Source organism: Cottoperca gobio, chromosome 5 (assembly GCF_900634415.1).
Source record: "Cottoperca gobio chromosome 5, fCotGob3.1, whole genome shotgun sequence".
Classification (NCBI taxonomy): domain Eukaryota; kingdom Metazoa; phylum Chordata; class Actinopteri; order Perciformes; family Bovichtidae; genus Cottoperca; species Cottoperca gobio.
This window is the reverse complement of record NC_041359.1, coordinates 18723479-18735572: the sequence shown is the minus strand read 5'-3', so window position 1 is coordinate 18735572 and position 12094 is coordinate 18723479. Positions and strand designations below refer to the sequence as shown.

General features: G+C 38.4%; 2 protein-coding genes across 2 annotated transcripts; both read right to left on the bottom strand.

Moving 5' to 3' along the window:
• Nucleotides 1-7: 7 nt before the first annotated feature.
• myl6 (myosin, light chain 6, alkali, smooth muscle and non-muscle) lies at nucleotides 8-6540 on the bottom strand. The gene is made up of 6 exons (XM_029432671.1): nucleotides 6441-6540; nucleotides 6135-6162; nucleotides 5165-5308; nucleotides 4228-4401; nucleotides 3918-3995; nucleotides 8-377 (listed from the first exon to the last, which is right to left on the bottom strand). Exons 1-6 carry the CDS (start codon nucleotides 6441-6443, stop codon nucleotides 349-351), a joined length of 456 nt encoding a protein of 151 aa, XP_029288531.1. The 5' UTR covers nucleotides 6444-6540; the 3' UTR covers nucleotides 8-348.
• An 818-nt stretch (nucleotides 6541-7358) lies between these two features.
• tsfm (Ts translation elongation factor, mitochondrial) lies at nucleotides 7359-11196 on the bottom strand. The gene is made up of 6 exons (XM_029432670.1): nucleotides 11149-11196; nucleotides 10652-10804; nucleotides 10424-10552; nucleotides 9523-9645; nucleotides 8149-8230; nucleotides 7359-8006 (listed from the first exon to the last, which is right to left on the bottom strand). The coding sequence occupies exons 1-6, from the start codon at nucleotides 11194-11196 to the stop codon at nucleotides 7612-7614; spliced, it is 930 nt and encodes a 309-aa protein (XP_029288530.1). The 3' UTR covers nucleotides 7359-7611.
• Between the last annotated feature and the right edge of the window lie 898 nt (nucleotides 11197-12094).

The following is a 12094-nucleotide window of genomic DNA, read 5'->3' as shown; positions in this document are numbered from 1 at the left end:
ACTCAGAGGCTGAAAGCAGGATTTTTATTCCATACTGTTAGATGTAACATGTGTCATTATCATATCCATCCAAACAAAAACAAAACAAGACGTTGATAACAAGACTGACGAGCTGATTAACAAAGGAGAAGCGCTGATTGTACCTGCGAGGCTGAAAATGAGATGAAAGGGTTTCTTCACATTAGACAGAAAAGGCACTTCTGAAAATAAGATAAAAAGATGTCAAAAAGAAAAAGAAAAGACAGACTTGTTGGAGGGAGGAGGACGTGGCTGGACGGGCAGGACGAGTCAAACAATACAAAAACAATCAGGAAGAAAGTTAAAGCTGGAAGTGCGTTTCTGATATCCTCAACCGCTCATCACCATCCGGACGAGTTCTGTCACGAGAGAGAAGGAAACACACAAAAACACAACATCAGGATTCAATCTGAAGCCAGACAAAAGCAGAAACACACTTCACAAACAACATCTGTCAGCGGGAACACTTTGCTCTCTCCTCGCCAGCAGACAGGACCAGAAACTAGGATTATCCGAACCTATCAAAGAGGGCAAGCAGTCAGACATCTGCGAAGATAAGAAATACATTCAGACATAAGTATCAAGGTGTAGCGTGGCCACATGTCCGGCAACTGAAGGAGAACATTTAACACATAATCATTCTTTTGCAGCGTTTAGTATTTTTACCGTTTCAATTTGTGTCTATACAGCTGTTCTTCTTTCAGAGCCACGGTTAGGCCTGTCACGAGAATTACGTTATCGACGACATAGGAACATGACATCGATCATTTGTACGTTATCCACTAATCGGTCACAGATCCGGTGTGGGAACATTTTGGGTTTAAGTGTTGTTGTTGTTACTTATATTTAACGTATAGCTCATATGTTGTTACTTTACAATTTATGTTGACAGCTCCATTTTACAAATTGTTTTGGTTGTGTGGGTTTATTATGTATATGTATATATACATACACATATATATATATACATACACATATATCATATATATATATATATATATATATATATATATCTATATATATATAATATATATCTCTATATATATATATATATATATATATTATACTATATCTATATATTATATATATGTATATATCTATATATCTATATGTCTATCTATATTTATATATCTATATTAATCTCATATATATATATATATATATATCTATATCTATATATATCCTCTCTCTCCTCTCTCTCTCTCTCTCCTCGTCGTCGTCTCTCTCTCCTCTCTTTCTCTCTCTCTCTCTCTCTCTTCTCTCTCTCTATCTCTCTACTCTCTCTCTCTCTCTCCTCTCTTCTGTCTCTCTCTCTCTCTCTGTCTTTCGTCTCTCTCTCCTCCCTCTCCTATCTCTCCTCTCTCCCTCTCCATCCCATCTCTCTCTCTCCTACTACTCGCTCTCTCTCGCGCTCTGTCTCTCTCTACCTCTAGTCTCTCTCTCTCTCTCTCCCCCGCTCTCTCCCTCTCCTCTCTCCTCCATCTCTCTCTCCCCTCGCCTCTCTCTCGCCCTCTATCCTCTCTCTCCCTCTCGCTATTCCCTTCTCTCCCTCTCTCGCCCTCTCTCTCCCTCTCCATCCAATCTCCCTCAGCGCTCGCTCCTCTATCTAGCTCTCTCTCTCTCTATCTCTCTATCATCCATACTCATCTCTCTCTCTCTCTATCTCTCCGCCCCTCTCCATCTCCCAAGATACGGCCCATACCTATAATCTATTCTAGTACACATATATATATCTTGCATATCTATTATTATACATACACATATATATTCCCCCTATCTAGCATATAATAGCGAGGATATATCACAGCTAGATATAGATCTCTATACAGACAACAGCGACAGAGCTATAGTAACATACACAATGACAGATACACAATATATATAACACCTATATATATAATATAGCGAATATATTTACAACACACAGATACATATAAATACTAGATGACAATACACACAGATAGATCCATATAGATAATCTATATAATATACATACACTATAGGATAGATATTACATACACACATATCCAAGATAATATACACATTATATAGATAGAGACCTACACACAGATACATATAAGAACACATATAGATCGCTATAGATAGATATATAATATTATATACAGCACCAAATACATATATCCTATATATTCAACACGATTCTATATAGATACATATTCGATACACATATATATATATACATACATAACAATACACATAATATATATATAGTATATACATACATACATACATACATAATTATATATATCTACATATTATATACATACATACGAACATCATATAAATATATATATATATGGTGTATATATAAAAATCTATTATTATTATGTAAATGTTGTATGTATAATTATGTATATGTGTGTATTAGATATCTACATGTGTTATATATTATCTCTCATCTGTCTCATATGTGTTCTGTATATACTCTCTCTCTCTTTATATCTTCTCGCTCTCTGTTACCTATGTGTAATGTTCTATCTATCCTGTGTCTGTGTCTCTCTCTATTGTGTCTGTGTCCTCTCTCCTCTATCTCTATATATACTATATATACATATATAAATATATACACATTATACAATATATATCCACTATATCCACATATACACATATCTATCTCTATCTACTCTCCATCTATATATTATATATATATATAAATATATATATATATATGGTAGTCAGAAAGTTCATTGCTCTTGAAAGGTTTACTTGTACCAGGAAGCTATATTTTATCATTATATATCAGAGGTATAAAATTGTCTTAAAATGACAACAATAATGATATCGCAATTATTTCTGGGACAATATATCACCCAACAAAAGTCTCTAGCGTGACGGGCCTAGCCACAGTGGATGTGGATCACGGGAGCCGAATAGAAACATGCAGGGATGCTCGAGCCAGGGGAGGCAAAGGACCACTGTGAGAAAATGAAAGATCAGAGGACATCACCAACGCTCATAGGTCACAGAAGAAGCTATAATAATTTCTTTTAAAGTTTTCTAATTGCAAGGGTACATTTTTGAAATAATTTGCAAAGCCGGATCCATTTACTGTTCTGGTTAAGGATTTATAGTTGATTTACCAGGTTCGGCCGTCACCTTTAGCATGATGCTGTGGGGGAATGATTCTAGCTGACTCAAAGGTTCAATGTGTAACATATACCAGAATTTAAACTTAAAACGATAGCTGCAGGAAGGAATTTAGTCCAATGTAACGTTACACAGACTACAGCCCCCGGATAACACTAGTGCCCAGTGAACACAGATGGAGAAGCCCCACGTGCACATTACAAGACAGCAGTGTTTTCTGACCGGTTCTCAGAGTTTCAGCAGTTTGGTAGAATTGTATTCTTGCCCGCTGACTGACCGACGGGAGTAAATGTAATACACAATATAAAGAATACATAAGAATACAATAAATATGCCAAAATATTACAACTAAAATATAAACATTGGAAACTGTATGGACCCAGTTCAGAGGTGAAATACTGCCCCCTGTTTCTTTAGAGCAGGTGGGTCAGAATTACACATTGAACCTTTAAGCAGCTGTTGAAACTAAACCTGCTACACTGCACACATGTTACGACGTGTACAAACTGTCTCCCTTCTTCAATCTAGATGAAAGTGAAGCCTGTGCAGTGATGAGCCAGGAGATCTGCAGTCAGGAGAGCGTTCAGAGGTTTGCTTATACCGTCTGCTCAGCCAGACATGAAGGGGCGGACTAAGGTTGGGAGGCGAGAACACTGACTGTCAGTGTGACACAAAAACACAATGACTCTCGTTGTTATGTACGTCCACAATAGTAGTGTCGCATATCGCACAGTGTAGGACTTGAAAAAGAGTAATGTGAGTGCATCTTTCCAGAGAGTGTGCAGTTCTACCTTCATAGTTAATGCAGCCATTAGCGTCTTCATGTCCCGCTAAAAGAGTCTCCACCTCTTCCTCTGACATCTTTTCACCTTCGACAAACAAAGAATCACCATGTAAATCAAAAGTCATATCATAGAACGTAAAAATAAACAAAAGAAGAACTCTGACAGGAGACAAAATGCTTGTTTACGCTGGTTTACATTGTTCTTGGCACAGATCTTAGTTTGCATAATAAGCCAGCCAGACAGACAGACAGACAGACAGACAGAGGTCAGCTCAACTAGATTAGGATTAATGACAAATCTTTGTGTGTTGACTTACCTAGTGTAGTGAGAACATGACGCAGCTCTGCTCCCATCACTGTGCCGTTTCCCTCCTTGTCAAAGACGCGCAGACCCTCTACGATGTCCTCAAAGGAGCCCTGGTCCTTGTTCTTAGCAATGGCCTGAAGCATGGGCAGGAACTGTTCAAAATCCATCATCTTGTAGTTCATCTCTGCAGGGGAATGAATACGAACGTTTGTATGGTCTCTAGAGCGGTTATGAAATGAGTATTGATGTCAGTAAGCTTGAACAGGATTTAGAGAGCGTCTCTTTATTCCCAGCGTAAGCAAACAATGGAAGTAGAAATGCAGTTTTCACAATATCAGAGCTTTAGGCTAAATTTATTACCACCTTGTTTTCACTTTGTCAGTCTGTGTGTGTGTCATCATGGCAAAGTGTGGCTCTGGAGACACCTACTGTAGCAGGAACTACCATAGAAGAGGTTTGAGTACTTGGCCAAGTGTTTATATGTCTTTCTGTGTCTGTGGACAGCTTTTGGAAGATGTAGTAACGCAACTTGTGATGTGTAGTTGAGATCACAATGAAGGCCGAATTCGCAGACGGGTGTGATCTGAGCAAGGGCGCCGGAAGTAGGGGGGTATGGAATGGGGAAAGGGGCTGGTATGATCCCATTGCAAGATGGTCTCTAGTTAATGATATGTATCACATCATGGTTTGCAGAAATCCTCATATCTTCATTGACACACACACCTTCATACAGACCTTACAGGGTTCATTAAGAAGTGAAATTGTAACAAATAATAAATGTAATGTAATAAAAGAAATGCTTTGTATGCTCATATCTGTATCCCAAACAAACCAAAACCCAGCAGTTCAGCACATACTGATTCTCTGAGGTTGTAATGAGGGATTATAATTGTGCACGTAGGTTGCATTAGTCTATTTTAGTTGTGGCTGGTGATTTAGAGGCTTGCCTTCTAACTTGGGGTTTCCCAGGACCTTGAGCACCTCAGCATTGACAGGGTTCTGTCCGAGGGCCCGCATAACATCCCCACACTGGCTGTAGGTGATCTTCCCCTCACCCGTCCGGTCAAACAAAAGGAAGGCCTCCTTGAACTCTAATGTGGAGACAGAGAGGTAGAACTCAGATTCAGCAGTATAGTACAATAATATACATTACTTGCAAAGTTTCAATGAAGCAGCCCTTTCCAGTACGTTTCACCTAGATGTACGAAATTTCGTAGGCACATGTAGACCCAACAGGAAGTCAATCCTGCCATTTTCAGGAGCTTTACTTTAACAAACTCCTAGAGAATTAATCAGAACGACTTGGTCGGTAAGATCTAAAGAGCTTTGCGATGATAAATTGTTCAAATTTAGATTCTTCATGTAAAGATGTTGCCGTGTACGTGGAGTCCATCTTGCGTGTTTTGACATGAAACAGAACTGTTGCAACTCAAATTGACCCTTGCTTAAAGAGTCCCAGCCTGAAGACATCTATATTGGCTACTATCATAGCGCCAACTGCTGGCAGCAGGAAGTAAACCTCATATAATCTGCTATAATCTTTATTATTATGCCTGCTGACATGACAGACATTTAACGTTGATATTTCCAACATGCTTTATTAGATGACTTATTAGACACACTTATTTGCAGGTTAGTAGAGTATTCTGTGGCCCTGATGAATTCAGACATTATCTGTCAGGTGTAAGTCGTGACAAGCATTGAACACACCAACATTGAACCTCACACAGTAAGAAAACGCTTTTATTTTATCCCAGTCTGTCAGAGTTACCTGAAGGGGTCCAGCGGTTTGCAGAGACAATAAACTACAGGGTCACAGTGACGAATTCATAAACCTATTTCAAATATTACAACGATGATGTGTATATATAACCTTAACAATTAAAAAGAGAAATCCTTAATCAGATATGAACTCACCCATGATCTGGTCCTCTGTGAAGTCAGACTGGTGGAGGTTAAAAAGGCACAGAATAGCGTTAGTGTGATATTCACATGCTTGAAGTTAATCCTGCATTAAAGCTCACGTACAGTTAAGGAAAGGATTGTTGCTAAAGGCTTAAAGCTAGAATGAATGACGCAGGCCAGCACAGATACGCAGCTAGCTAGCTTAACGTTAACTGGGTTAGATGCTTACAAAATGTCTGAATGAAGAACAATGTGATTTATTGCAAAGCTATTAAACGCAGCTATTTCGATAGATTAGTCTACAATATCTTTACTCACCATGTCTGTTTGTGGCTGCTAGATGACAGACGGGCGAGGGTCTCGTATCTTCTCTGAGTGAATGAGGAGGACACCGTCCCTACATCACTGATGATGTCACTGCGGCTTGTGTAGCAACAGCCAATCACATGCCTCCATTTCACAGTTGCATCCCTCGCATTTTTGCAGGGGTGCAGCTACAACAAGCTACACCACGACTTTATTTATGCATTGTTTATTGTCTTGTTTATTCATTTTTATTATTTTCACATTAATGTATTTTTTTTTAATTGTATGCATTTATTTGTACTTGCCATGTTTGTTTATTATTTATTTAAACATGGCCAACCCTGAAATAATAAATAATCATAGAAATACTACTATTACCTTTAGTTTCAGTGTCATACATTATGTATTATGGTTATATGGTTAAAATACCATGTATTCATATATTGTCTACGGTGCTGCGATGTAATACATTTACATTAAGTATTGTACTTAAGTACAACTTTGAGGTACTTGTACTTTACTTGTATTTTTAATTTCCTGCTACTTTATATTTCTACTGCACGACATCAGAGGGAAATATATTACTTTCTACTCAACTACATTTATTTGATAACTTTAGTTACTTTAAAGATTTATATTCAGAATTATACAAAATACTGTATAATCAAAAACTTAGCATATATTATCATTATTATTGGTTAAGTTACATTTTATTGAGATATATATATATACATTTTAAAAACATAATTTTTTTAAGTGATGAACACAATAATGCATCTGTCGTGAGTTTTGATAAAAATATTTTTTCTCTTTGCATTATGCACAATTTCAAGGAAGAATATGAAGATTTTCTTGAAATCAACCTCATATAAATATGAGTGGGGATGAAAGGAACTAAAACATGAAAGAAATGAGATGATTAGGATGATGTTCATTTAGATCTTATAATTCACAATACTGAGTAGCATATACAAATTAATATGGACTAGGATTTCAAGAAAAAAAAAAGAAAAACACATTTTATTGTAGCGTTGATCATTTGCTGGTTGACCTACATATTCTGCTTTGCAATTCATGATGCCACTGTGTCTAAATGTTCAAGAATAAATGAGTAGTTGCATTTCATCTTCATATTCAATGAAGACTCGTGTAGAATCCTTTGAGATAAGTTGTTTCCCTCCCTTCATTTTGCTTCTTCACTGGTTGTTTCGCCACACTGAAATCGGACAAAGTCAAGTACTCGAGCCTGATGACCGTTGAGGAACTGTGCCACAGTCGTGCTGGGGTCTCCCAGGAAGGTCTGAGGCAGCAGGCGTGTCTCACTTTCACCACAAGGCAGGTCATCCATGTTCCCCAGGGAGACAGGGGCCTCTCCCACTACATGCTGTCCCAGTTTACGCCCTAGAAATTCCCGTTTTCCCTCCTCTCCACCCTGGAATACGACCAGGGCGCCGTACCGACCCATGGCCACCTCAGTCTGGCCGCTCACACCACCGTGTACATACGAGCCGATGTTCCACTCAGCAGGGACTCCCACCATCACAGCCCGCCTCACTGACATGTTCTCCCCGAGGCGACCTGGGAGGAAAGAAGGAAACTTGTTTTATAAACTGACAATAAACTGATTTCAGAAAAACATACATCATTTCATAGATGGTAAAGAATTAATTTTGACCGGCATGAGTTTGAAAGATAAATAAAGAAACATTTCCTTACTAACCGATTGTGAGAGCCACCTGGTCAGAAAGTGAAGCTCCTTCACCAAAACTGAGTTTGTTTAACTCATCACCCACCAGGACACTCTGAAAACAAATATGTGTATACATATATAAATAAGTATGTGAGCAGAATTAAAGCAGAGCAAAGAAACAGCATTACCAACGCTTTGCAAGTAGTATATGGGACGAATTGCTTATAACTAGTGATGGCGAGATGAAGCTTCATGAAGCTTTCCATCACTCAAGGGCCGAAGCTTCATGGCGCTTCATTTGCTCTACTGCGCCATCAAGTGGACAATAAATGTAAAACCGGCAGAGTGATTATAATGGCATGGCTTAGGTGTGTGAAGAAGTGATGGGCAAATGACGCTTTTGTGAAGCACTTCAGCCAATTGTTTCGAAAATGGGTTCATTACTCGAAGCTTCTGGCTGCAGTGGATTTAAAGTATCTTTGCCTTGAAAATTCTTTGACGCACATCTAAGACTGAATATCATGTTCTATTTAAAAATAAAGATTGATGACGAGAGTGCTGGGAAAACAAATGTGGGCTTTTTACGCCTTAAATGATAGTACAGTTTAAGATTGGATGAAGGGGAATGACATGCAGCAAATGGCCACTGGTCGGATTCGAACCCCGGGCCGCTGCGGCAAGCCTTTGAAAGTGGGTCGCCTGCGCCACCGGGGCTGGTCTTAAATATGTGGGATGTACATTCTTCTGTCAACAGATTTAGATTTGGTATCTTTACTTGCTCACAGGGAAGATGATGCTGGCGTGTATAACACTTGTTTTGCTAGTTGGCTCCATAATGATCCAATACAAACGCAATACCAACAACTCAACAGCAACAACGACCACCCACACATTCACGGTAATATAAAGTCGGAAGTCCACAAATTATGAGGGGGCTCAACTGCGATAGATAGATACTTTATTCATCCCGAGGGAAACTGTTCAGATGAAGATATATTTTCTAGCAAAGCAATCAATATTGATTTTGGGAACCCCTGGCATACATCATTATTGCAACAAGTTACAACAAGTTGCATTTCTGTTTCAGCGTCATTAAACTAGTAAAGGTTCTGTTTGTGCATGTGTGTGTATACCCCCCCCCCCCCAACACATATTTTTAGTAGTTAACAGTAAGAAAAGCAAACTAACTACAGCAGCTGAGTAGAGTTCATTATTATTATTATTATTATTATTATTATTAGTATTATTATTATTATTATTATTAGTATTATTATAAAATAATATTATAAAGCCCCAACAATATAGCCGGCTTCTTTCTGCGTATATTTACATATTCAGAGAAAATGACATGACATTATGGGACTCTCCTCCAGTACAACTCCTGCAGTCTGTCAGTGGTTTTACCTTCACATATCCCGCCTGGCTTTGGGTTTTATTCCGGTGGAAAGCAAAGGCAGCAAATGTCACTTCCTTAACCAGCTGTTGGAACTTCTCATTGCGGGAAACAAAGTCCGTCTCACAGTTAACCTGCATCAAGCAGACAAAAAGAAAGACGACAGATATTGTTGAATGCCACCAGTCAAACAAACTAGAAAGTGATCAACTTAAGTAAAGATGCTGCTGGTAATTAAAACACATAATAGGTGTCTCTCAATCAAACATTGTGAAGTAGCGTGGGATAATGGGAGTTTGTCATTGCAGTCAGCTTCTCCCGGTTACGATTCCTGCGTTGATCAACATTCGGGAGGTTAAAACACTGAATAAAGCAGATTAACTTCAAATCAGTGTGACTCCATGGCACCCGGTAGCTCACCTGGTAGAGCCCATGTACTAAGGAGGAGCCCGACTCCCTTTCCTGTCTATCCATCTGTACTATGAAACAAAAGGCCAAATAAGCCACAATTTATCTTAATTAAAAATGAAATAAAAATCATTGTTACAACAACGCAGCTCAGTGTTTTCTTATTTTCTTTCTTTTTAGATACAGAAGTTCAGGAGGTTTTCACCAGAACCTAATTATCCACAAATGTCTCCTTCTCTCATCATGGGTAGATGAGTAAAACCAGTAAAAACACTGAATAAAGCAATCAAAACAAAAATCAGTGTTTCTGCGACGCTGTTCGGCTGTCGTTAACGTTTGCTCAGCTTGTTTCTCTGATAACTTAAGATCCAGACGTCCGATGACTAAAATCCTTTGTCTGGTTAAAACATATAGTTAAAAACAACCATGATCTAAGTGTGTTTTGAAAATGTGGCTTTAAAATGGATGAAAAGACAGTTTATGGCAGTATACCACTGGCCTTACCTCCACCATAACTGCAGCTTTATCTCCTATGAACAGGCCAATCAGACCCTCTTTGGCTTTGCGACCCTCCAGCTTGTTTGCTTTGCTCCAGCCCTCCTTCAACGCCTGCTCATTTAGCCAAGTCTCTGCCTGAAGGATTGGCAAATAACATCAATAACACAGTCACACAACTAGTGGTTTCAAGAGCCAACATATAGATATTGTGTTGTGAGTGCAGGTAGAGGTTACCTGTGCCATGTCATTATCAAACTTCTCCAATGCTTTCTTGCAGTTCATGAAAGTGTAGCCGGTGTTTTTCCGCATTTTCATCAGGAGGGCTTTCTCAGCTGCCAGAAGATGACAACCTGTGTGTAAGGACTGTACATGCTGGCGAAAGCTTACCTGAGGATGACAGATGGGAGCAGGTGTAACGCACAGTGTATAACGTTAGTGCAGCTTCAAACAGTGACCTAGGCTTACTCTCCAGACAGTCGCATGCACCACAACTTTGTCACAACAAATGCCATTTTTAAGTAAAATATTCCAGCAAGATATCCTGCCATAATTATATCTAACCAAACATGAAATAAGAATGAATTAGCAAGGTAACTAATTGAAAGTGGCCCAGTAACGTTGAGCTGGTGAATCAGAAAGTAAGGAAGCAAACTAACAAACAAGCAAATGACAGCTCGAGCGTCAGGTACAATGTGTAAAACACGTTTAAGTGTAAAGCTTAATGTGCTCACCTTTGCAAGGTCTTTCGTAATTGTTCTGAATAAAAAGGTTAAAGACATCTTTCCACCGTTTTGAAGTGAAATGACTTATGTAAACTCAAAATGTCATTGAAGGCACGCTGAGTACGGAAGCCGTATAGGGACAAAAAGACTCAGCGTAGAGTTGCTTATTACTGCTCAGCGCCCTCTAAAGTGCGGGAGTACACACACACACACACACACACACACACACACACACACACACACACACACACACACACACACACACACACACACACACACGCACACACACACCCTGTATTTTTTTACACCAATACATTTATTTGACAATATGTTTACACATTAAAGCATCAATAATTAGGATCCAATTATAATACATCATTATTAATTACATTACATACATCATTTTAAGCATTATTTTGAATCCATGGCCGTAACTTTTAACTAAATATTTTTACATTGTGGTATTTATACTTTCACTTCACGTTATAAAGTCAATGGTTAAGATAAACTTTTTTGATACCTCGGTGAAAAAAGCTCATTCTTTACCAGCTACAACAATAAAGTGATGAAAACAATAATGCATCAATAATTATAATCCAATAATATAATATATATTATTCTGAAATGGGCTGTTGTGCAGATTAAATACTTTTACATTTTGTACTTTAAGTATATTTACTAAAGTAACATTTTGAATGAAGGACTTTTACTTACTAACTTCTAGTAACTCTACACTGTGGATTTCTTATTTTAAATAAAAGATTTGATTACTTTGTCTACTTCTGGTTTTCAGGAACAAAAGCAATTCAAAGTGCACCGACAGCATGGCAGCAATTCAGAAAATCAATTGTCGAGTGCTTTGACATTGTCTGTTTGAAAGCGTCTGAAAGCCTCAGAATATAAATACCCATTGTGTTGTATACTCTATGCATACCTCAAAGGACCTACATGCATC

Excerpts from the sequence above, each read along its gene's own strand:
- tsfm (XM_029432670.1), bottom strand. The coding sequence starts at position 11,196 with ATGTCTTTAACCTTTTTATTCAGAACAATTACGAAAGACCTTGCAAAG. Across the intron at positions 9,646-10,423 it reads AAGCTGCAGTTATGGTGGAG|GTTAACTGTGAGACGGACTT; the intron begins GTAAGGCCAGTG and ends TGCTTGATGCAG. Across the intron at positions 8,007-8,148 it reads CCAGGTGGCTCTCACAATCG|GTCGCCTCGGGGAGAACATG; the intron begins GTTAGTAAGGAA and ends CTTTCCTCCCAG.
- myl6 (XM_029432671.1), bottom strand. Across the intron at positions 5,309-6,134 it reads CACAGAGGACCAGATCATGG|AGTTCAAGGAGGCCTTCCTT; the intron begins GTGAGTTCATAT and ends TCTCCACATTAG. Across the intron at positions 4,402-5,164 it reads GGGAAACCCCAAGTTAGAAG|AGATGAACTACAAGATGATG; the intron begins GCAAGCCTCTAA and ends ATTCCCCTGCAG.